The 25,961-nt window shown below is 39.7% G+C and overlaps 1 protein-coding gene across 4 annotated transcripts in view; it reads left to right on the forward strand.

The window, feature by feature from the left end:
• NCK2 (NCK adaptor protein 2) overlaps positions 1 to 15,767 on the forward strand; it is an 85,928-nt gene extending 70,161 nt beyond the window's left edge. For all 4 annotated transcript variants that reach the window (XM_031605171.2, XM_090128037.1, XM_090128035.1 and 1 more), the window contains 2 exons: positions 4,146 to 4,867; positions 12,413 to 15,767. In XM_031605171.2, coding sequence (XP_031461031.1) covers positions 4,146 to 4,867; positions 12,413 to 12,607 — 917 coding nt within the window. In that variant the 3' untranslated portion in view covers positions 12,608 to 15,767. The remainder of the gene's footprint in view (positions 1 to 4,145; positions 4,868 to 12,412) is intronic.
• The last annotated feature ends 10,194 nt before the right edge of the window (positions 15,768 to 25,961 follow it).

The raw sequence follows: 25,961 nt of genomic DNA on the forward strand, positions 1-25,961 counted from the left end.
GGGTTAACAGGAGGAAATTCCCCTGTTGCAAAGCGTGGGTTGGGGCTGGAGGACCCATGGTGTTGCAACAGGGAGAAACTGGAAGTGAAAGAGGGTGGAAGGGTGCTTTCACAATGAGAATTTCAGAGACAGGAAGCAAAAATTCAGAGGAAACGGGTCTTCTTTAGTGCTGCTGCTTAGAATATAATCTGGGCTGAAAGCTGCAACTGAGACGTTGGAAGAGGGAAGGTAAGCTGAGAGGCACATTTCTAGGTTTCCCTGGTGGTACTTAGTCAGGGCCAAAGGATTTCTTTCCCTGTAGAGAAAAGAAAGGTTTGCAGTGGATTGCTTTTGTTCTCTGGAAATGATATACTAACCAGTGGCTGGGATTTTTTTTTTGTATTGTTTATTTTTTCCAGCAACACATCCAACCAAATATTAAACCCACTCACATTACTTGGCAACTTAGTAAGAGATAAAAATGAAATAATTTAGCATGGGCCAAGTGTAAGTTAGGAAAGAACTCTGTTCATACCAGGCACCATAAGATGAAAGAGGCTTTCTGCTGCTTTGCATTCCATGTGCTCCCACTCTTTTTCCACTCACTTGAAAGCTAATCCATGGTTTTGGAATTCTCTTCACAACGATTAGTTGTGTAGCAAAGGATTATGGCTTTAGATGAACTGTAACCAATGAGTTGAACTGTGAACGTGCGGTTGCTTTTCAATGCAAACATACCTACTAGTGGAATGGAGACAGAGTGCTGAAATTACAGCTACAGTAACAAGTGTATTCAGCTCTTCCAATTGTGCCCAAATGTTCCGTTTCCTACAAAACTCCTTATGTGGACTTCATTTGGGTTGGCAGTAGGAATAGGGCAGTACACTTATAAATAGTAATACATGAAAAATTCTTACAGTAGCAGATAGAACTGTGCAGTATTTACTCTTTTAGATATAACTTCTGTAGATTGTAGGCTTTTTAATGGAGTTGTGATTTTTGTTATAGACGTGTGTTATAAATTTCACAATTCTCACTTAATTGTTCCTTAGCTATGACCAGACATCCTACTAAATTATATTTTTAGACTGTTTCCTAAGGAAATGAGGCTTGCGCAAAGTCGTGCTGTCACAGTCAGCTGTCATTGTCCACCCATCTGTCTACCCTTGGTAACTGCCAATTTCAGGCAAACCTGACAGACTAGTGGAGGTAAAGGAGCTATTTCTCTGCAGTTCAGGATCTAGGAGGGACACTGTCATGTTCCCCCACTTGAGAGGAACCCCAGTGATCCCAGTGCATACCTACCTTGTGGGAGCCCAAGCAAGATGGGCATCACCAGGCAGGCAGCCAAAGCTGGCCAGGGAGGGCAGCACGTGGTTGGGAGATAGACCAGGCTTCACAGGTGTGAAAAGAAACTGAGATGCAAAAGCAGTCATCTGATAAGGGGGGGCTGTAGCTGAGGGTGCTGCAGGAGCTGGCAGAGGCAGGGAGGAATGGTGCAGCAGGAGGTGCAAGGAGAAAAACAGGAACAGATTTCCCTGGTTCTGCTCTTGGAACAACTTGTATCCTCTTCTCCCATAGAGATACAGTCACTGATATTAAAACCTCACATTACAATGACTGGTAGATAATGTTGTGCATACACTTCACTGAGCTTGGCTGCAGGTGGCTCTCTGAGTACTTCCTTACCTTAAGCTGTTTGGAGACCAGAGCTTTGGTGCATGTCACTGGTATTCTGAAAGGTTCATTGGTAGCTTGTAATCATCCTTAAAAAATTCAGTTACATTAAATATTAGAGCTCAAAGTGAGGAAGTCCGTGTATTTGCCTTTACTGATAAAGAAAACCAGCCACATATCTGACTTTTCCTGCACTGTCATGGTTTGTTTTGAACGGGGAGGATGGAAAGGAATGCTTGAAATGTCAAGCACAGCATTGGAAAATCTGTGGGAAAAGATGCAGAAACTCCAAGTAAAAGAAAGTGCCTGCATGATAACCTTTTCCAAAATCTTTACTCACCTTCGTTAGACTTCAGATGGTGGTTGTTTTATTTGTTTTTACAAATGTGTTTTCACGATGGTTTGTTGGCAAGTTTTGTCTTTTTTTTTTTTTTTCTGTAGATGTTTCTGTTTATGACATTTCTCTTATCACATTGCATCCCTCTATTTTCCATTATCTCAGTGCTCTTTTTAACCAGTTGTATTCTGGTCAGCTGCTTCATCAGCTGCTCCTTTTCTCAATTTTATTAGTTCTGCTCTAATCCAAGGCACAGTGCTTTATATCTCCCTTACAAAGCATAACAAAACCTGGGCTTTTAATTGAGAAGGTTCCATCTTACTGTAAGGCTTATTGTAGGATGAATCCGCTGAGATACAGTTGTTTGTTCTGCATGAAGTTGTAACGAGGATTTTCTAACTAAATGACCCTTAAGTTGTGTTTGTTTATATTATCCTAACTTAATGCTCCTTAATTCTCATACTATATACATCCTTGCCTTTTGGTTGAAAATGATCTCTACACTGATGAAAAATTCCAGTAATCTTGGCGGAGATCAGCCCCAGCCAACTTTTGATTAAAGCTTGCTTGGCATAGAAGCACTGCTTTCCTGCAATTGTCTCCCCCTGCACAATAAGCTGGTCTCTGTCATTTTGTCTGAAAGGGCAGCCACAGGCTCTCAGTTCAAATTAAGTACTTAGAATTACATTAGGATGTAAGCAAGCTCCAACAGGAAGCAAGGAGCTGCTCGAGAAGGTCAGGAAACACTTAGGTTCATCGGAATTTTCTGCAATCTTCCTAGATGTTAAGGCTGCAGAAATTAACGTCTTTAACTCTTCTTGCATGTGATGTGGTTACCTCTGCACTGTTTGTGTGCTGTTCAGCTAAACCTGCAAAGTATGCCAGATAGCTGCACTAAGCATAGTTTTGAATTCTTGTACGTTAGCCCTGAAGTGGTCAGGCAGTTGGACTTGGATCTCTGTAGGCCCTTTTCGATTGAGTTATTCTGTTTAATATATTGTGTGTGTGTGTCTATATATATATATATACTATAATACTCAGATTTTTCAGTGCTGCCATGGCCCAGCTAAAGTGTTTGAATTGTTAAAATGAAATTGCGTGTTTCTCCTTCTAATAGGACTATTTAAAGAAACAAGAACAAAGTCTCATTTTTTTCATTCATTTTCCCATAATCAGTATGTATTCATAGTGTCTGAAGTGAATCTCTCTCCTCCCACCAAGGATCTAGATGCATGGAGAAAAGTGCAAAATCTGTGATTTTTATGTTTTTTGGTTTTTTTTTTTTGCATTCTGTCCAATGCATGATATTTTGGGTGTTGCTTACCTTTGAGATTTCATCTTTTGTGTTATCTTCAGAACTTTTATAGCTGAATTTTAGAATAGATGGCTACTTATTAACTTTATCTTTTTGTTGCAGCTTTTCCTCTACATTACACCCCAGAAAAGAATGTAATGGTACTGTTGTTGCTTTTGTATATTGTATTTAATTCTGTAATTGAAGCCATGACAGTACAGCAGAATTTGGGGGTTTTAGGGAAATGTACTCCAATAATCTTCCTCATTGTGAGGTCAGAGCTTCTGTGGTACATGGCAAAACTTGGGTGGAGGAGGTGCAGGTTTCACAAGAGGGCTTGCAGCTGGAAATGGTTGCAGCTGTAGCTGCCTGGGTAATGAAGTGAAGAATGAAGAGAGCAGAATGTTATCTGTAGAGAAACTAAGGTTTTATCCCTCTGCTGGTTTATTTTTTGCATACTTCTTTCTCATGTTTTACTTGAGTCAAATTAAAATCGTCACTAAAATGAAAATGCATGATAGGTTAACTGGATTTTTAGGAGATATAATTGTGCAAACCTTCTTGAGATTTATGGAAGTTTCCGTGGTGAAGAAACCGGTGTTTTTAAGTGTGTTAAGATTCTGGTACTATTGGGAAGGGAAGAGAGTGATGATAGTGCCGTACATAATGGTGTTTAAGCAAGATGTCAAAGATCATCTCTTAAAGGTGTTGCTGTTCTGACAGTCTCCATCGTCAGAGAGAGAGATCTCCCTTATTGAGAGATGAGATTTGAAGTGACGTAGGCATGCATTGCTACATTGTCAGCAGTGTGGGAAGGATGTTGAGTGACCACTTTCCGCTTCTGTCTTTATTGAACAGGCTTAGGAAAAACAAAAAGAAAGACGAGCGCACGAGACGCCTCGCCCACTCCCAGCACAGATGCAGAGTACCCTTCCAATGGCAGCAGCGCAGACCGCATCTATGACCTCAACATTCCTGCCTACGTCAAATTTGCCTATTTGGCGGAGAGAGAGGATGAACTGTCCCTTGTTAAAGGGTCTCGGGTCATTGTCATGGAGAAGTGCAGTGATGGCTGGTGGAGGGGGAGCTACAATGGACAGATTGGCTGGTTTCCTTCGAACTATGTGGTGGAGGAAGTTGAGGAGGCCACAGCAGATTCACCGAGCTTTCTGAGCTTGAGGAAAGGCGCTTCCATGAGTAACGGCCAGGGCACCAAAGTACTCCACGTTGTTCAGACACTGTATCCATTCAGCTCCGTCACAGAAGAAGAGCTCAATTTTGAAAAGGGGGAAACAATGGAAGTCATTGAAAAGCCAGAAAACGACCCAGAATGGTGGAAATGTAAAAATTCCAGAGGGCAAATTGGTCTTGTTCCTAAAAACTATGTAGTAATCATTAGCGATGGTCCTACCATTAACACTTCCCATCCACCTCAGATAAGCTACACGGGACCATCTTCTACCGGACGATTTGCTGGAAGAGAGTGGTATTATGGGAATGTTACCCGACATCAAGCAGAATGTGCCCTAAACGAGAGGGGAGTGGAAGGAGACTTCCTTGTTAGAGATAGTGAATCTTCGGTAAGTGATACTCAGCACCGTGGTCTTTATATTAAAACATGTGATGTATGGTTTAGCAAGTGTGGAAGCTCATAATTGCTGTACCCCAGAGAAGGACTCTTCACCCCTAAACAAACAAGCAGTGCTTTAGTGCTACAAACTGATCCGTGTACCTTCTGTGAGAATCAATCTCTTACAGAAATACAGTGACATTTACATTTACACTGAAATTTAATGACTGCGGACTGTATTATCCAGGGTTTTTTAATTAGCAGACAAGTAGCTAGATATTTCAAGCTTCTGTCTGACATTTCATGTATGTCCTCATATGCAACCCTTCTCAAGTTTGTAGCACTACAAGGAAAAAAAAAAATCTTGTGAATTAGAAGCTCAGACATTAATTTAAAGCCAATTTAAAGTGGGATGTTTGCATTAGTCAGTTTTGTTTTGCCTTTAATTAACATAGGTTAATAACAGATTCTTTAAATTAGATCATTTAAATTATTGATTGAATTTCTAATCTAATGTACTTCTACTTAGATTGTTTAGGTTGTAGTAGGATGAAATTATTGTATCTAACTGTTAAGATTATAATGCACAACAAAAAAGATCAAGTCAGTGGCTCATATTACTTGGAAATCGAGCCTTGGTGACATCAGAGGGGATATGAGTAATGCTGATTAGGGATTATTATAAATCTGGAAGTTCAGATTTGAAATTACACTGAAAGGCCTTTCACAAATGTTGAGGCCAGAGAAAGCATCATTAGGGTGCTCTGAATTTAATTATCACGTCACTGTGATTTTTAAAAGGTGGCAGGTTTTAATAATTCCCCAGTCACGTTTGAAACATTACAAAAAGGTGAATCTTGATTTCTCATCAGGGTTTTTCTGCATTTGTTGCTTCAACTGTAGGACCATTATTCCATGAGGATAAACTGTTTAGTACAGACTTCCATCCAAGTATTGTTAGTTCAGGTATTAAAATTCAAAATCCATATGGTTGTGTCAGCTTGGTCTTTTAAGTTGAGAGTACAGTACTATTTAAAAAAAACAGTCAGCTCCAGGCATCTATCTCTGTGAAACACTTGTCTCACATTTTTTCTGTATTGTGAATTAAGCTGATTTGTTAATGTGGATTGCAAATGAAAATTAAAGCAGTGTGAACTGCTTTAAACTTAATTTAAAGAAGGGTCAAATTCTTGACTCCAGCATGTCCTCAGGAGACTGTGTTGGTTGCATACATCACTTCTGCTTAGAACTGGTGGTAGTCTGCATTCACAATAGCCTGTGGAACTGAAGAAAAACTGTTCCCCTGTCCTGTTCCTTACGTAAGTGATTTCACTTACTAGTCAGTAGTACAAGTTGGCATTTTTAATATACTGCCTGAAATTTGGAATTGGCTGACACATTATCACTTGGTGAGGGAGATGAACAGAGGCTTTTAGTGACAGTAGAAAAAAACAAGTAGAAAAAGCCAGGGGAGTTGTTAAGTCTCTAGGATATTCTAAATACAAATTAAACCTTGCATTTTAATTTCTGAAAAGCATTGGTAGTGCATTATTATTGTTGAAGTTAGATTGATGTCTCTTTATTCTCTGAAATTTTGACATTATTGATAAAGTACAGTTGTGTAATATTCCATAATATTTTTTGTGGTTACAGAAAATTGTCTGAGTAAGTTTCAGGCATCTTTTCTCGATTGATTTTTCTGTGCAGCAGACATGAAACTGTCAGACTACTTTGTTCAAAGCTCTATTTTTAAGTTCCTATTTCTGCTTCTATTTAAGTATAATCACGAAAGGAAGACAAATGCAAATAAACCAGAGGGGACCAGGAAGGAAAACAGATATTTAATGAAAATAAACCCGAAGAAGATAGAAAAATAGTTTGAAAACATGATTTATAAACAGGGGTTGCCAAAATCAAGTTGCTTGGTCAACAGGAGACAAGACTGAGGTAGATCATACAGTTTTCCAAAATACAGAAAGCTACCAGAGGATGATGGTAATCATTAAATTAATTGTGCAGATGTCCCCTCTGCCTTGCATCCTGTCTGCCAGGGGCAGAAGGGTACGTTGGATGCAGAATAGCCACGGTCGGTCTGAGCAGATGGAAGCTTGCTTTTTGAACAGAATGCTGCATTTTGGGTTATCCTGACTGGTACTTATTAGTCATCTTCTGCATCCTGGGAAGGTGCCAGCAGGGCAGTTTGAAACTTAATGCATTATTTTAAAATTCAAGAATATGCACCAGTTTCTCAGTGCATACCGTGTCACACTGCCCACTGTGTTACAGTTCATTTCCTTGCTCTTAGAGTCTAAATCTTGAGTAAAACTAATTTGCTTGAAAGGACCTTTTAATTTAATATGTCATCATAACACTAAACACACTTGTATTCAAAGCATTTCCAAATTCACTCTCTCTGTTGTTACTGAGGAAGTTGTTGCTTCTAAAGCAGAAGATTCATTCAGAGTACAGTTTTTAAGTTATTTCCAGCATCTAACACTGGAAAAGTAATCCAGTATCTAGTATCTGTATCTAGTATCCAGTATCTATCCCAGAAAATTTACTCAAATATCATATACTCACATAATTTGTTTATACATGTTAATTATAAAAACACTGGGGATTACTAGTTTGTTTTCTTTTTTTCAAGTACCAGGAATTATCTAAAAAGCTAGTGAGCATACCTGATAGCATCAAAGGAAAGCAATAACAAAGATATGTTTCAAGCTTATTGTAGAACAAAGATTTTAGAAATAACTCCTAAATTCATGACTGTTGCCATTTTTCACACACACAACTGCAGAGGCTGTTCAAGCTGTGCCTAAAAGTCATCAAGAGCTTCTGCAGCATGAGAGCCAAAGGTCTTGATGGGAGAGGCCAGGCTGAGCAGAGTTGTTAACTCTCCCATTTCACTCATTTTTGTACTAGGCAGCACATGCCTTTGCACTGTGTTATGAATCTGCCTGCTGAAACTGAAGGTATAAGGGTTATTCCATTCTAATAAAGCCCCACAGATAAAACACTGAGTTGTCCTGGTAATCTCGTGCTTCATCTCTGAGCTGTTTTAAGTGCTTTTGTAGCCTTCTATCAGTATAATTACGGGAAGTCTCCCTTGGAAAAGTTTTCCTTATCTTTCTTTGAGATCTGTGCTTATTATTGAGCTATGTAGAGCTCTATTTGCATAGGTGAGGAGTTTTTGTGTTATTCTGCATTCACTTTATTCAGGAAACTGTCATTTAAAACTGCACTAGATGTAGTATTTTACGATATTTCTCTTAATTTGATTATCAAATGTTGGTCTCACAGCTAGATTCCCTTAGCTACAAATTCTATCCTCAGTTACACTTCAACTGGATGGGTGCTGCCACATGGAGAATACCCTGAGATGAACCCTGTTGGGTAGCTAAGCGTCTGATTAGCTTCATTAATTACGAAATACTATTCTTAGCATCATAAACCTGTTTGAACCATTTAAACCCATAGTTTATGTAACAGGCACACTTACTGGCTGATAGATTTTGCAAACTCCATTGCACCTAGATACTGTAACCTTAGTTTTTGGAGCTGTGAATGAGGAGACTGAAGTGGAGCATATCTAGTTAGAAAAGCTGCTTTACAAGTTCAGTCCTCACATGAAGCAGAGAGGCAGCTATTTTTTCCAGACCAATCACATTTATTAGCAAGAATGAGGGATGTGACTTCATTGAACCATTCCAAGAGCAGTTATTCATTAGGATGTTATGCCAATAGTCCCATGGCAATCAATTTAATACTGTTCCCTGGGGTGGCAGGGGTTGGTATCGGGGGATGCCACAAAATGCAGGTGCATTACAGTGATTGAGGATTGTAGGTGTGGCTGGACTTTTGCCAGTTCTCTGAGGCTTCATTTAGCTCCTCTGTTCTTTGCCCAGAAATTGTGCCAACAGAGGAAGGAGGCAAAGCTTGTACGCTTTTTGAGGTGCTAATTCTGTAGCTCTCAGGGTGTCCCATATTTTTCTTGAGTTTTAATCCTTTGGATAGAAGCTATTAAATGTGGCAACTGTCCAGAAACTGCAGCACGTCGTATTCTGTGACATGCTGTAATTGACAGCTACAGTAAGAGAAGGAGTAAGTTTAGCCTTGAGAACAGGCTTCAGGAAATAGCCTAGTGGGTTATTTTAAATGGAAGAATAGGAGTTTTATTAGGGCTGTACTTGAAGACCATTGGAGAGAATTCACGTTTCTGACCTGCCTAAAGTTGATTTGAGAGCATGTTGGTTGTCACATAGAAGATTTGCGTGTATCTCAATAGGATGAGATAAAGGAATTTTAACCCTGCCAGATTGTTCTTTCCAGCCTAACCACAGACCTTTGAGTTGTGATGTGTTGGGTTTTTTGTTGTTGTTGCTGAGGTAGCTGAGTAGAAGGGAAGAACAGGGGAAACCTGAGCTTGGAACTTGAAGGAATTGGGAAGCCCTAGATTGGGCTCACAGAATAACCTGAAAAATGACAAAATCATCTAGAGAGGAGAGGTAGTGCTGGGTGAAGCTGGATTGAAATAAAAAGCTAAGTTGTGGGATCAGTAAAAGGCTTTCAGGGGAGTTATTTTTCCCAGCAATGCCACTTAAAGTAAAAGGGTCCTGCACTTTCGTCAAATGGGGATTTTAAAGAGGGAACTTTCTATCCTGATTTGCCTTGTTTTCCCTCATATTGCTTCGTAGCTTGTCTTTATGACAAAGTTTTCAGTCTGTTTTGATGATGAAAGAAATAAAACTGAAGGAACATGTTCCTGCATGTATATCTGCCATGAGCTGTAGGCACAGTCGTGTCAGTCATTAAGAAAGAATTAACAGCTTCTGAAGTAATTTTGAAGAATTTTACACGGGGACTGAGGAACTGCAAATGCGTAACAGCCGATCTTCAATTTTCATTTTTAGGAATGGATTTGACTTCAGATTGAGGCCTTCCCAATTATGGCAGCACAGAAATATTCAAAGGTTCCCTGCCATGAAGCTATGCTCTGTGATTCTGTGGCAGAGTCATCAATGACTCTGTAGGTTTCTGAGATTAAAGTTTACTTCTGATATGCCTTTGTTTACTGGCATGTGAGGCTTTTATTCCTGGAAAAGTTAGCGTGCAAACATACAAATACAGCAATTAATTTAAGAGGGACAAGGGAGGAAAAAATGGCCAGCAGTTGAAATAAAACAGCTTAAATAGTAAATAAAATAAACAGAGTTGGAGCAAATCCAAGGAGGACAGCAGGGAACCAATTCAAGCTGCATCAAACCAGCATACTTTAGAGCAGTAATGTTAAGAGCTCTAATTAATCTGCAGATATATTTTTAAAATGATTTTTTTAAACCATCTTGCATGTTGGATACAGTGGGGAAATACCAAAATAAAAGTAGCTGTAAGTCTGGTTGATCATGCTGTTTGTTCTTGCATCCTGGTGAATTTATTAATCTGAGGCCAATAAAGGGTTTCAGGGTTTCTGCAACAGCTGTTCAAGCTCTTCCATCTCCGTGCACCGGATGGTGGCTCTCAAAAGAGTTAGATCAGCCTTTCCGCTATTTTTGTAACTGAATTAGATCATGAAAGGGGTAAACTTTGTAACATATATTCTGGAGAAGATAAGCAATACTGATGTCTCCTCTTTATGCAGGAAACTAATGAGCAGCTCTGAGGCTGAAAAAATGGACCGTAGTTCAGAAAAATGACCACTCATGAAAGTTCCTAACTAAAGTGATGGGAAACTTATTTATGGTGTTGTGTAGACCACTTCATGACTAAGTATGGCCAGTGCTTGGGACAGAGGTCCAGAACCAGCATCTCTGTCAGTACTGCATCCTGCTGAAGGTGATGATTCTTAGCAAGTACCAGGAACTTTGAAAACTCATTATATTGATGTGCTGTAAACAAGTGTGCTTTGTTAGAAAAGCATTAAAACTTTGTGAAACACAAAGTGATGATTTCCATTTTTAACCTTTGTCATAAAGACTTTTCCTATTTCTAAAAACAAAAGATGTTTTCACTTAACAGAGACTTACTGTCAGAAGCCTCAGAATTTGCTCAGCAAGACTTGATCTTGTTTTCTGCACCTCGAGCAGCCTGTCCTGTAGTACTTGTCCCCATGCTGTCCCTTTGAAGGATTCTGTGGAGCTGCAAGGTGGCTCAAGCTCATGCCTTGAGCTTCTCTGCAGCAAGTCCAGCTCCCTGGGACATGTTCAGAGCTGTGCTTGTGAAGACCTATGCTTCAGCTCCAGATTTTTCATTACCCTTTGACTGTTCATTAGGACTAGGAAGATGTCTGCTGAAGTACAGACTCTGTGCCAGGGCTGACTGGCACAGCCCTGTATGCTGAGGTTATGCAGATCCAGGAGGTTCAGCTAGATGCTGCCAGGTTATTAATTGTTTTTTAGCAGTGTGAATGAAGTAGGATGGAAAGAGAAGGTATCAATACTAAAACAGGTGGGATTCAGGGTACAGGATTTGGGACAGCACAGGCTGTGGAGGATATGTGTGGCAGAGACCCACATTGCTCCAGGAAAAGAAAATGGATCACTTTGGATAGATACTCCAGTGTGTACAAGACACCCAGCACATCTTCCCAAAGCAGAGCTGGTGCCTGTGTTGACACTGGGAGGTTCCCACTCCCCCGCTGTGCTGCAGCTGTGCTGGGACAGAACTTGTCCATGATACTGTGAACCGAGTGCTCCCTCGTGGGTTTTGCTTTTTTGAGTGAAAGCAGTGATCTGGTTCTCAATGCTGCCAGCTGTGTTTGGTGTAGGATGGGTAGTGAGCTCATGTCCTGCCTGTTCTGATTGCAGCCTTCTCAAAGCAGCCACTCACCAAGACTAAAAGATTTATCAAGGTTTATCATGCAAAATTGCTCTATTCTGGATGATTTAATTAGTGTTTAAATTTGTCTTTCATGGCTGGTGTCTGATGGTGTGGTTTGTACTATATTTTTGTTTTGTAGCTTTATCTTATTAAGAGAAAGGTGTGTGCGGTAGAAGACATTTCCCATACATGTGGGGATGAAGATAAAAAGACATCTTTTCTGATTTTTTTTTTTCCTTTGCAATACAATGTAAGAATGGCCCTCTAGTGGTCACAGCTCAAAAAATAATAATAAAAAAAATAATTAAAGAAATGATACGGGGAGTTTGCTTCATCTCACCCAAGCAGTACGACAATAATAGCTTTCTCCAGGGCTCTCAAGCAAAGAAACCAAAATGATGAAAGTTTTTCTCTTCTCCTTGACATTCTCGTGCTTCTGCATGGAGGAGTTAAGATAATATTTGCAATTTAGTCATGTAATTGGCAGCTTCAGACTATGCATCTGGGGAGCTTCACTTAAATGACTTAACCGTGCACGTTAATAACGATGGCAATTATTTATTGAATAATAGACTATTGGGTTTCTTAAGTAGCTAAGGCACTGAGCTGTGGAACAAAGACTAGCACAAATTACGTTGTCAACTGTATTTCAGTTTGTTCCTGAAACCACCATACTGTGCCTTCTTTTTGTTCGCTTTTATGTAACTCTTTTTTCTCTTTGAATTCTTCTCAACAGCCCAGTGACTTCTCAGTATCTCTAAAGGCATCGGGGAAGAACAAACATTTCAAGGTGCAGCTCGTGGACAATGTCTATTGTATTGGGCAGCGTCGCTTTAATACTATGGATGAGTTGGTGGAACACTACAAAAAGGCTCCCATCTTCACCAGTGAACACGGGGAAAAGCTATATCTTGTGAAAGCACTTCAGTGACGATGAAGATGGACTTGGCCACCCAGGCCTCTTCTAACTTCCAAGCCTTAGGTCCTAAAATCACTTTTATAGAGCAGAGCAATATCCGAAACAGGCTTAAAGAGTAGGCTCTTTCTAACGTGTTTGCTCTGTTGGTTGTTATTTGTCCTTTTTCGTTTGCCTACTTTTGTGTTTCAGTTCTGTTAATCTCAGATCACCTCCCTTCAGGTTGAGAAGTTCACCTTTGTGGCCATTGTAAGCACTCACTTCCATGTCCGAGTTCTAAACTCCCCTCTTCTGTGTACGTTTACATACTTAGCTCGGATAAAGGAGGGGGGTTTGCAATTCAATCCAGTGTTAACCTGTTCAAATTGCTCACGCAGACAGACAGAACTCTTCATTAAGAGACATCGGGCACAGTTTGAATGCACTGAGGCTGCAGCTAAGTAAGTGAGATATAGTAGACATAACAGTTGTGGCTGTGAGTTCTGTAGCTATATTGCTTACCAGGTAGTATATTACAAAAACTCCTAGTTCCTAGAAGCACTCTTTACACTGTACTCTGCTATTACATTGCCTCTCTGACTCTTTGCAAAGAGTACACTAATTAAAGCGTTTTGTAATAGTACTTCTTAAACTACTATGGTAAGATTGTAGTAAAAGAAAACTATCTAGTGTATTTTGGTCTGTAATTGCAACAAAGAGAAATTTTATTTGAAAGTTGATTACTAAAGAGAGAATCATTGAATTGTAAAGACTGAATGTTCTGGTAATCTACACCCAAATGTGCCATCCACATAATGCTTTTTTCCTCTTGCCCTTCTGCTTGTTTGAATTAAACAATTATGTATTTAATTCTCAAAGTAATATGTATCTGTAGCTGATTGTTGACACTAATACAGAAGATTAATAAAAACTGATCAGGGGACAGGGTGGGGTGGGCTACCAACACTATATATATATTTGCTTTACAGAAAGGAATCTTCAGGTTTTACAGAGGATGGTGTGATTGGTAGGAAGAGACACGCAGAATGTTTATGAAGAAAATGCTTTTTTTCTCTTTTCTTTACATTTAAACTCCTTTATGGTTTAAATATACAGACTTTAGATGGCACACTCCTGAGATTGAAGAAGGGATCTTGAGATCTCAAAATCTTGCGTACTCAGTTTTTTGGATATTGTAATAAAAAAGGTATTATGTCATGATGGAGTACTGGGTTTATCCTTGGGTGGTAGTCCTGGTGTGGTTTTAGAAAGGTCAAATAGAGTAAATTCTGAATTTGTCTGTCTTGGAATGCGTGTGGCCTGTGAAGAAAATATTTGCAACTGCAGAGTTCAGTTTGATATGAGGCAATGTCTGATGAGCTCCACGTTGATTGTCTCTGTGATTTGTTTATAGCTTTAATGAAAACTGCAAGATGGAGCTCTTTTATGGTACCTTTTTGCTATTAACTCTTCCTTACAGATTTTGTATTTCAGCCAGTAGTGATATGTACGCAACTCCAGAGTAGGCAGAGCGGGCACCAGCTCTCAAAGTAATCCCTCCTATTTCATCTTATGATGTCAGAGGTGAATGTTGGTGGGGTGGCAGTAGAGGCTGAACCTTCCCACCAATGTCCTGTAACATTTTGTTGCTGTGTGACAGGTGGCAGCAGAGGGGCACTCCGACACAATGGTGTCTGACATGAAACTATGTATGAAACAAAGGTGTCTCATTGAATTCTTCCATGCAGAAAAAAAATGGCATCCATTGACATTCATCAACATTTGCTGGAACTTTATGGAGACCAGACAGTGGATGTGAGCACAGTGAGGCGACGAATGGTGCGTTTCAGCAGAGGTGACAGCAACATCAAAGACAAGCCATGTTCTGGATGGCCATGCAGATTTTTGTGACTGTGGTGTGCAGGCTCTTCTTCATCATTGGTAAAAATGCATAGCTGGCGGTGATGACTCTGTTGAAAAAGTGTTTTGAGAATTTGTTCTATCAAATAGTGTTACTGTGCTCTTTGTATCTGTTGTAGTTTCCATGGAAGTAAATTGAGGCATTCCTTTCAGAGCAACCAACATACAACTTCGTGACTTATACACGTGTTATTCACCCACCACTCTTCTAATCCAGATGATCTCACAGAAATAAGAACTGTGTATGAATTAACAGCTGTATTTTTCTGTATGTGGGTAAACAAAAATTGGGCACTGAAAATTCTGCATGGTCCAGCCTCATGAAGGAAAGTAGTGATTTAGTGCAGACTAGAACAATCACTCTTCATCCTGGCAAGAACATACCCATGGCTAGGTTCTAGGAGCAGAAGAGTTTTCATTACAGAGTTGTCAAGAAGTGTCCCTTGATTACAGTCTTCTTGCCAGGACATCACAGTTGGTTTCTTCCTAGCCTTTGAAGTGAGTTCTGCAGAGACCATAGGTCTTTTGCTGTCTAATATCTAGTTCTTCATTTAGCTAAATGTAAGCATGTACCTTGAATATGGCAAAGATGTTAAGAATTTCAGTAAACTAACGACTACAGTTACTGTTTTGTGCCCCATGTTCATTTTTCTGAAACATTCATTGTATTTCTTGTTCCAGAATTTTTGCCATGTGCTTGATATTTCAAGGGGTTTACAATCCTTTTATTTTTTTTCTTCTTCCACCTCTTGCCTTGTGAACAGCTTCTTAATATTGAGGCACCAACCATTGAAGTATTTTGTTTGGAAGCAGTTAGTTAATTTATGACCCAGCAGTATGAACAACTAGCTTGAATTTTTTTTTTTTAAACAAGCTTCATCTTGTTTTTGCCCACTCTGTATTTAATCAACATGCAGTCTATTCAGCAGGCTCATTAATAGGTCTTCAGTTCCCAGTCTTTGCTAATTAAGATAGGTTTCTGCAAGTTTTACTGCCTTTTTGACCTCATTTTCTGGACTGGGCCTTAAGCATTAAAAATCTTCAGTGATAACAGTTTAATAAAGGACAGTATTACATGGGTTTTTGTTTTCTCATTTTCTCATTTTATACCTATGCTTCCTATCTTTTGACAAAACTGAAATCTTTGTTTTTTGACTACTTAAAGCCTCTTTGTCAAAACATGGAATTAGGGGGTGTTTTTTGTTGTGAGATTATAGGAATTGTGGTTACCTGAGTTTCTTCTGCAGTTTTCATTAAAAGCTCAAATAATGTCTGATGAAGTGGTGATTTTTCTTAATGATATTTAGCCTGGCTTTTTTTGTCATACCTGGTTCATATAGGTGCATCTGTTTTGTTTTGAGGTATTACATTTGTACAGTTGTTGAATGTTTTCTTGCATTGATACTGTTTACATAGGACAGTGAATGAGTTTTCTGAATCTGTAGTAGTTGCTGTACTTCCTTTGTAGCAGCAGGAATTTGAGATCCATGCTTTTCCTTTTAGCTCCAGGTTTTCGTCAGTGAGCTCCCTCTTCAGATTATCCTGACCACTGTGATATCACCAAGCACACAGTACAAAAAGGTGGTCAAATCCTGTCACTTCTGAACTTGCACATCCTTCCAGGCTGTACCGGTCCTTTCTTAAGGCTGTTTTACTTAGAATGCTGTGGTTGCTGTCCTTCTTGGTCCCTGCTTTTTTGCTATTCACTCTTGCAGACTGAAGTTTCCGGAGAGGCAGGGAGGAGGTCCTGGCTATCACTAGTCTTTTATTTTTTGAGAGAAGATTTAGAGGGGGCATTTTGCTACTCTTATTTAGCCACTTTGCAACTGTATATAGCTGGGAACTGATGCTGTTTGTCAGTGCCTCCACTGCCATGCTGCTGTTACCCATGCTGATACTTGGCAAAAAAATAAAAATCAGAGAGCTTTAGGATTTACTCTCTCTTGCAGATGAATGCACACAAGCTTTTTCTTAGCTCCCAAGCCAGACAGTTACTTGCCAGCTCCAAATTGGAAAAAGCGTAAACTTATGGCACGATGCTGAGTCTTAAACTGGAATTCTTGCAGAGGAGTACAACAGAAACTGTAAATAAAGCAGTGCAGCTTTCAGCTGATTTAAGGTGCCTGTCAGCAAAATATGACACAGTTTGGTTCCAGATAGCCACAGCTGACCGATTGAGTTTTGAAAGTAGTCACACTAGTTGCAGGCAGATTACTGAAGGATTAAACTACGAGTAAACAGAGAGCATGCTGGGTAAGCTCGTGTGGTCCTGCTGTGCTGTAAAAGCAAAGGCTTTGCTTTGCCTTTGCTTTTGGGGAGAGGAGAGAAAAGGTGGTTGGGTAATTAACATGAATGTGAGCTGTATGAATGGACTAAAAATCATGGTCTTGAATAATTCTATTTAGTATTCTCTAGTCAATTTTTTTTGTCTCAGAAATTAAGGTAGCAGTCAGTAGTTGACAGCTATGCTTTCAGGCCTTTACTGTAGCTTTCCTGTAGTGTAAAACAAATGTCCTAATGTAATGGTTTCACTAAAGGCAAATAAGAGATCTGTGCTTAAAGTGATGAGTTTTGTTACGACAAAGGTGAAATGTTTAAAACCATTTTACAATTTTACCTATAAGAATGAAGCAAACCTTGCCTTAACTACAAACAAAAACATTAAAAAAAAATCTAGAAAAGGGACCATGCTTCTTTTGGATTTGGTCTGACATTTTATTTGGCAAAAGCTGCTACATAACTGGAAGGGCATTTGTTCCTTCTTGGTCTTAAGCAGATCTATTCTGCAGTTTGGAAGTAAGGAAACATGTGCAATCTCCCCAAAATCTGTTGAGTTCTGCGTTCCTCCTCCAGTAGCATAGGATGACTCATTTTCAAATGGAAACTTGTTAACATATTTATACCAGTAATCTGTGAAAGGTGTATTGAAGAAGTGACTTTCAGCTCCTTACAATTACAGTAGGAACTGTGAGCCTTTCCAGTCCTAACAAAATGAGGTACTTTCTTTTTTTAAGAAGTGGAAAAGCATAAAGCAGCAAGAGTGCAGAGTGCCCAGTCCCCACTGGTACTACAGATCACCTGGACCGTGTGAATAAAAGGTCTCATGGTAAAAGAAGGACACAGGTAAACTGTACCGTTCCTTTCATTAGTTGCTCCTAGGTGGATTAGGCTTTTCAGTAACAAGTAAATCAGTTGTGCAATAATGTTGTAGAAAAGATAGAATCATAGAACATAGAATCATAGAATTGCACAGATTGAAAAGACCTTAAAGATCGAGTCCAACCACAACCTAACCGTATTATCCATATTTAGCCCTCTGCTAAATCATGTCCCTGAGCACCACATCCAAATGGTTTTTAAACACATCCAGGGATGGTGACTCAACCACCTCCCTGGGGAGCCTATTCCAGTGCTTAGCAACCCTTTCTGTAAAGGAAGTGTTTCCTGATATCCAACCTAAGCATACTCTGGTGGAACTTGGGTGGCCATTTCCCCTCATCCTGTCACCAGTGAGAAGAGACCAGCCCTGCTCTCGCTGTAAGCACATTTCATACTGCAGTTTCAACCCAAATGTGCTCCAGTTTTAGTATATGGTAGAAGCATCTTGCATTTTTATATGTTCTTGTGCTGTTGTCTTGCAAAAGCAGTAGGTTGTCTGTTCAGTTGTATATTCATATCTATGGTTGTTGGATGTAACTTATATACAGAGAACATTTATGGGCCTGAAATGACTTAATGTGAAATATGACATCTAGATGACATGCTTTAAGCCATAATGTTTTCTGGTCCTTTCCATTGTTCTGGAACCCTATGCTTCTTTTATAATTTGGAATGCAAGTTTTTCTTGCATGTTTACTTAATGTTTCTTTTCCTGTTATAAAATAGCTTTTTGTCTCCTCTGTTGTTGTTTGGGGTATCTACCCAATCTCATACAGAAGCTGACTAAAAGAAGTGGTATGTAACCCTTCTCATATTAGACAAGTTTTTCCTTGCTTTTTCTTTCATATGTGGTAATATTTAAATGGCTTAGGAGTGGGAGGTTAAAGAGATAAAAGAAAAAAAAAGAATCTTTAAATTGACAGATTATCTTCAGTAGTGGGAGTCCACAGTTATGAGGGGAAAGTTAGAGGTAAGAAGTGTTTTCTTCTCTTTCCTGAAATGAATTTGGCTTGACATCAGATGGCACTTGTGCATGAAGTATTAGAAAGGTTAACATATTCATGTGTCACAAGTTGAATCTGTTGTTACTGCTCAAACATCTGTTATTGATGAAGCAGAACATGGTGTGGTTCTTGAGCATCGTGAAGGTATTGGTCACTATCAAGGCAAAAAATATCAGTATTCTACTGAGAAAACACTATGTATACTAGGATAAAATTGTTATTCTCAGTGTTGTAGTCTCTAAAACAGTGGTGATCTTCAAGGGGGACAACTGTGGTTTGGGGACTTTTTTGACTAGGGGACAAGGTGAGCAAGTTTTTTATTTTTACAGGGAATACTTATAAAGAGATGTTTTTTGCTTCAGTTTTCAAACCAGGATTTGCTTCTGAGCTTTTTACTCAGAAGCATCTCTTTGGTAGTGAGCCAGTCCACACAGTGCCTTAACTGAAATTAGTCTCCCAACTGTAATTGAAACTGCAGTGGTGAATAATGGGCTATGTTATTACTATTATTTAATTTTGATTTCCATCAGATAGGATGCATTCATCCAAATGGTAATTAATTAGTGGGTATCTTGGGTTACTGACTTAGCTTTTCACCTGAGTTCAACTCTGTAAAGTTAAAATAATCCTGATGATTTTTATTTTTTTTTATTCCTTCTTATGTCGCAGAACCAGTAGTGCATTCAGTGCAATTATAATTTCTAAGGCAAAGAAACTCTTCAATTGTGGGCAACTGGTATGTTTGGAATACTAAATCTATAGATGATAATATAGCAAAGCAGGAGTCAAGGGTAAGGGCAGTAGCAGACAGGTGGTGTAAACAGGCTTCTGGGATCACAAGACAAGAATCTGAAGGTTTCTCAAGAATGTTTCTTTCCAATTTGAATGCTGGCAGCTAATTTGTGAAAGTGAATCTTAATCCTTTTTTTTATTATTATTATTTTTAATGTATGATTATTCAGAAGTATTCCAGGAATTAGAAATGAACATTGCAGGAGACAAGGTAGGTGTTAAGGTCCTAATTAAAGCAAAGAATGCTGGTATTTGTGGCTGTTTTCCTACTGCAAATCTCTTTATGTTTGCATCCCAGCGAAAAGTGTGATGCTTAGTGTTTACCTGCCTTAGCACCAGCATCAGCCTGATCTTGCTGGCATAACCTGTCTCTGCTGCAGAATTAACTGTGGTTATGTTAGAACAGATGGCCATAATGCAACCAGCACTTACTAGTATGAGGTGGGTACTACCGAGGAGCCTTCTAACCCATTGCTTTGCCCTGGCTAGCTGAGCAGTGGCTGCCAACACTGTCAGTGTTTGGCTGTACTGTGTTACAAGGCAGGGAGTTGTTTCTTGTGCTAATAGGCAGCTTTGATCACATGTGCCAGTACTCTGGCTTCTCTCCAGGAAATCATAATGCTGTAAAGTTCAAGATAGTTTTTAAAAAATTATCATTCCTCTAAACTGTTAGTTCTGATGCATTTTATTATGCACCCATGTTGCCAGCCTGTGGGTGCTCTTTGGTGCAGACTCTTGTGCAAAAGGGAGAAGTCTGAGCACATTTCAAAAGTTACCAATCTCAGTCCTTTGCTTCGTGATGAATGTTTATCAGAGTGCCGGTCTTGGTGGTGAAATGTTTTAAATTGTCATCTTTGATACCTTCAAATCCCTGAATTAACATCGGATTTAGGTTGGTTTGTTTTGTCTTCTTATTCCCCCCTTTTCTTTGAATGTACACACGCATCTGTCTTTGACGTTCCTGTTGCTTCCTGGAAAGTCTCCTTGGCTGCTCTGAAACTTTGTGGACCGCCTGGAACGATGGAGTTCTCACTGAATGTTGGCTTAATGAGAAATAGTGCCGTTCGTGATGAATGGTGCGATCCTGTGGGGAGGTAAATAAGAACTGACGGTGCTTTCCTACTTAATGCTGGTTCTTTGAAGCACTTCATGCTAATGGAATGAACTCTGGCCAGTCTTCAGAAAGGAAACAAAAAGGGAACAAGTTCACTTCTGGTTTAAATCAAAACACTTTTTAAACGCTTGTGAATCATTTTAAAACTGTAAGAATGGAGATGCTTGTTACATGCTGCCATGGCAGGAACTGCTCTAATTACCAATGAAAGGGAAAGACTGCTTTCTTCAGCATTAACAGAATGTTAATTCTTCAGTGGCAGTAGAACTTCTGAAAAATACAACTGACCACCTTCAGAAACATACCCAAAACCGGGCTTTGCACAATAAATGCAGTTCTGAATCTTTGAGGATAGAGCATCATGCAGTCATCTAGCTTAATTTTTTTTCTTATTTTTCTGTTTCTGCAATGATTTTATTTTTATGATGAGTTAGAGGACTAACTTTTTCTGTGTTCTCTAATGTAGTTGGTGTGGTTAGTCTGGCACTGCTTTCATTTGAGGTGGTTTGAGCTTCCAGTAATCCTGCTTCTCTTGTTCTTCTGTTCCAGCTTCCTGCCCCATTTCTCTCCCAGTCCACTTTTTCTCCTTCCCTCTATTTTATCTCCTTTGCCCTGAAGTTTGCCAAGTTTTTCAGCTCCTCCTTCCTTTTTTTGATAGTCTGGACAATCCCTCCTTTTTCATCATTAATATTTAGAGCTTACATAATGGACAGGAAAAGATTGCTCTAGTCCTCACTTGTCCCTGCTAGGAAGCAGGCCCACTTCCCTGACTTGTGCTTGTGTTGTGGGCACAGCAAGGCTGAATTGCTAGAGCAGACCTATTCTCATCACTCACAAAGGTGGTTCACTGAATGATAGAATTCCAGCCCAAATCTTCAACCTGACTTGAGGGTTTCAGTGCATATGTTGGCACTGTTAGGTGCTAGTTGGTGCCCAAACAGGTGAAGAAGCTGCAGCTCTGATACAGGGGGAGAATAGGACATGGTCTGTATATCTGCATGTTTGTCTCAATTGTCTCGAAGCATGCTTGCCAAAATAGGAGCTTTTAAATTCTTAAAGTTGTTTGTATTTTTTGGGAGAAAGGTGTTCAGAGTTCAGAGCTCACTCCTCTCTTTCTGCTTGCATGAGTTTCCTCTCCTTAACCTACTGGTTATTTGCTGGTCCTGAAGATATGAAATGGGAGGGAGTCCTTCAGGAGAGCTGCAGTTCAGCACTAGCTCTCACAAAAGTGAGATCTGATATTCTCCAAGTGCACTGATGCGTAGTTTTACATAGCAGAGATGCTATGCTGATGTATAAATAACTTCTAACACTGTATTGTAACTGTAAATGACAGTTTGTGCAGTTTATTGAGGCTATTATAATTATGGGGTCAGCCATAAATCTTCATTCAGGAAACTGATACTGTAAACAAAAACCTTTAATTAAGAAGGAAAAAAAAAAATGCCCTCAGCCCACATACAAAAGGAAGAAACAGCTCAAACTGAAGAGAGCAGCCCAAATAATTGCAGTGTTCTGTGCAATAATGATGGAGAGCAGACAGAGCATACACCAAGGAGCCACGGAAGTGAAGTATGGTGAAAGGATTGGTGACAGATGAAGCTGTTAGGAGCATGCCAGCCCACGTGGACGCAGTGATCTGTGTTCTGGCACCAGCATGCAGGGGAATGCTCAAGTGGTTGCACCAGGCATTTGCTAAGAGCACAGGTGACGTGGGCTCATGCGGGAGGCTGCTTCATTGGGAAGCAGTTCGTGCTTTTCCTCTTGAGATACAGATTGGATATAAACAGCAGTAGGCTTGAATATTCAATCAGTCTCTGCTCCCGCAGAAGGAAATGAAGACATCTAGGAAATTCCCACTGTCCCAGATGTGTACACACACATGCTTTCCTCCATTTAGAAAATTTCTTCAAATTTGAGCAAAATCCACATACGACTTTCTGCAGCATTGTGGTCACTGGGGAAAGGTTTGATTATGTTTGAACCTGTGTTCAGACTTGCCCTAGACTGCACACCAATGACTAATCCTGAATGAGCTCAGTGCTTTCTGCAGAGAGCCAGCACTGGAACAGTTGCAGTTGTGCCGGTAATTACATTAAAAGTCCTCTGTTATTCCACCTTCCCACGTTTTGCTTGCACAGCCCTTCAGTTTCTCTGATCCCTCTGACAGCCCTGATGTTTGTCCAAGTTTATTCCGACTTCTACAGCTGCTACACAGAAGAAGACTTTGATCCTGCTTCTCCTTGCACCGGTCTTTCACATTGGGCATGAAAAACTACTGTACCTGTAGTCATACCCAGCCAGGGAACCTGATTTTCCACTGCCATAACCGGATGGATGTGTTGCCTGCTATTAGCATCTAGAAGACAAAGGATTTACAGGCAGCGTGAGAGCAGAATTGTGACCCACATGGATATGAGTTGGATTGGAAGCAGATGATGCGTAGAAGTTGGTGAGGAGAAGTAAAATACAGTGTATGCCATTTCTGAATTGGCTCTCCTCAGTGCAGAGGTTTTAATGGCTGTGCTCAGCCTCCTGTTACCATCCCTTTGTAAGAGCGTGCCTACCAGTATAGCTATGCTAGGGAAATGCAAGGCCTGAAAAGCACTGAAATCCACCGTGGTGGATTTATAAAAGCAGGAGAATGTAATTGTTATAAACTTTCTCCTTGCCTTCAGTAGGTTGGATTTATTTTTTTTTTTTTTTCATGATTGAGTACAATTTTCTTTTCTTGACATGTTTTTGTAGACTTCTAGCTGAACCACCCTGAGTGTGGCTGTTCTCCTTAAAATGCTTCATCCAGATTGACATCCTTTGTCTGATTGGTAATGCTTCAATTTTGTTAGGTAATGTTTCAGTTTTTTAATGGGCAGTGGATGTGAACTATAATGTGGGGAAAAAAAAATTGCAAAGAGCCTCACAACATTTATGCAGTAACTGCAAGAAAGCATCAGCATTTACTTTGCAAATTTTCTAAGGTTTACACCAAGGCAGGTTGAAATTGAATGGAAACATCAAAGTAGTTGGCTTGGGATCTAACTCCAGTACAGTTAATTTCTTACTGACTTCTGTTTGATATCAAAAGTAATAGGGCACTTACCTTTATAATTTTTAAGAGGCTTAACTTTAGATGATAGAGGGGATCAGGAATACAGGCATCTGTGCCAGAGAAGCTCCCAGAGCCGCATGCTGATGTTTTCTAAACAATCATACATGAAGTATATTCACCAATTGGGTAGAAAGGATAAAAAGTGGAGATGGTGCCAAATCTGCAAAGAAAATATCATATAAAAGAGGATTTCATGCTTACTTGCCATAAACTGTTGCAGCATTCTTTAACTGAATCTGACTTGCTAGACTTTAAGCTATAGAACCACTATGGCTTTTTCCAGATTTTCTAGGTATTAAAATTCAGCCCTCCAACTCCAGTGCTCCCTTTCCTAATGCTATTTTATCCTCTAGAGGAGAGTGTTCTAAATGATAGATGTTATTATTAGACAAAAACATCTTACTATCAAGAATTTAAAGATTATCAGGCTGCTTCTGAACATACAGACCTCAGATTGGAGAAGAAAAGAATACTCTTATTTTCTTGGTGGTTTTTTTTCATCAGAGTAGTCACTAGTTGCATTAGAATAGTGAAAATGTTACTGATGTAAGAACGAACTAAAAATATATATTATGAATGATGTTTTTTATTTATCTCCTGTTGATTTTATCTTTGTTATGATCCTAGCCAAAGTTTGCAGCTTCAGGGCGGTTCCTCCTGGAACTACCTGGATTCACACCTTAATATGGCACTAGTTGCTTCAGAATTCGTTGTAGAAATTTTGCTATCAAAAGCGTGGTATCAGAGTGTGGCTACTTAAAAGGAATGAATTTTCATGCAGGGATCAGCTCATTTATACCTGTTTTTTCTCTTGCAAACTGGTCTTTTTTCCTTCCTTTTGCTACCATTTTCCCACGTCTTCAGTGATTCACAGCCTCCTACACTGAGGTCCCCTGGGACTGTCAGAGATGACTTTGTTATTAGATGTTGTTCCTTGATGACCCAAGTTTCCCTTGCAATCTGATTCCAGCAAGGCGATGGTATCAGGCCTCTGGGGAATGGCTTGAGTTGCACACACAGAAAAGAAGCTTGTTCAAAGTGACCTAAAAGCTTAGAAGTCTCAAAGCAATCATCAGCTTTCTATTCTGGGCTGCAAAATGTGAGTTGCTGTAGCACTGCTGCTCCACGACCAAGCTCTTCTGGACAGGTTGCCTCATCTGTGTGAAATAGGCATCTATGTTTGATGACCTCAAGTGTCTGTGCTCTATCCCTGATGCTTTCACTAGCATGGCCTTCTCTTGTACCCATGTGCTTACTGTGTGAGACTGCTAGATCCCATAGCAGGTCTCTTCCTTTTTCAGCACTGCATAGAGGTGTATCCCTCAGCCACACAAGTTCATTGCAAGATTTGCCTTCCAGGTGATGAGTTGCAATAATGAACGTGCATCCACTCACTTGAAGTTGCACTTGTTGCAAAATTGTTTCCTATAGGTTGCTGATTTGCTGTCATGCAGATAATTAGCATTGTTGTTAATCATTTATTTTCACTGTTGACTGCAGAGTCACTTCAGATGGTGAAGAAGAATGCAGAGGGTATTCAATATAAATCTGAACTGTGCAGTTCTCTCTGTAGATATATATTGTGAAGATGCAAGGGAATTAATTCTGCTTCTGGCACAAATGACATTTAATATGAACTGAGAAACTTCAGCTGATGTTCATTGTTTTAGTGTGTGTCAGACAAACCCAGAAATTTTCTCCATGACAACTGCGAGTGATGCTGGCTGATGAAATATTTCACCCCCCTTCAACAGTGGGAGCATTTTTTAATTAAAAAGAATAGGTAGTGTGTACTATATCAAATGCTTTAACTCTGAAAAGTTGGAAATGAGAATTAATAGATTCATGCAGGAGTGTATGTACAGGGGATTAATGACTTCTGTTAAGCTAGTGATTATTCATTTCCATTTGAATACATTGCTCCAAGACCACACTTGGAACCTCCAAAAAATAAAGAAGTTAAAATAATGGAGATGTCAGGGCTTGAAGGCAGGAAAGCCAAAGAAGAATAGAGCATAATGTAAATAGTATAAGGAAAAGGTGAGGTTTTTGATGCAGTGAGGAGGACAGGGATGTGATTGGAAAGATCAGGAGGAAGAATGAATCTGCAGTGATACTCGCACAGAAAGGAGAGAGCTTTAGATCAGATCTATTGATTGGTGCTGGTACAAAAGTAATCCTTTTACCTTAAGCACAACTCTGCAGTGACAGCTGTTGTTACTAATGTCTCCTTCTAATAAAGACATTACTTTAAAGCTGAGAGATTGCTCAAAGCAGCGTTCATAACTGAGG

The sequence above is a fragment of the Phasianus colchicus genome, chromosome 1 (genome assembly GCF_987193195.1).
Source record: "Phasianus colchicus chromosome 1, bPhaCol1.hap1.1, whole genome shotgun sequence".
In the NCBI taxonomy this organism is placed as follows: domain Eukaryota; kingdom Metazoa; phylum Chordata; class Aves; order Galliformes; family Phasianidae; genus Phasianus; species Phasianus colchicus.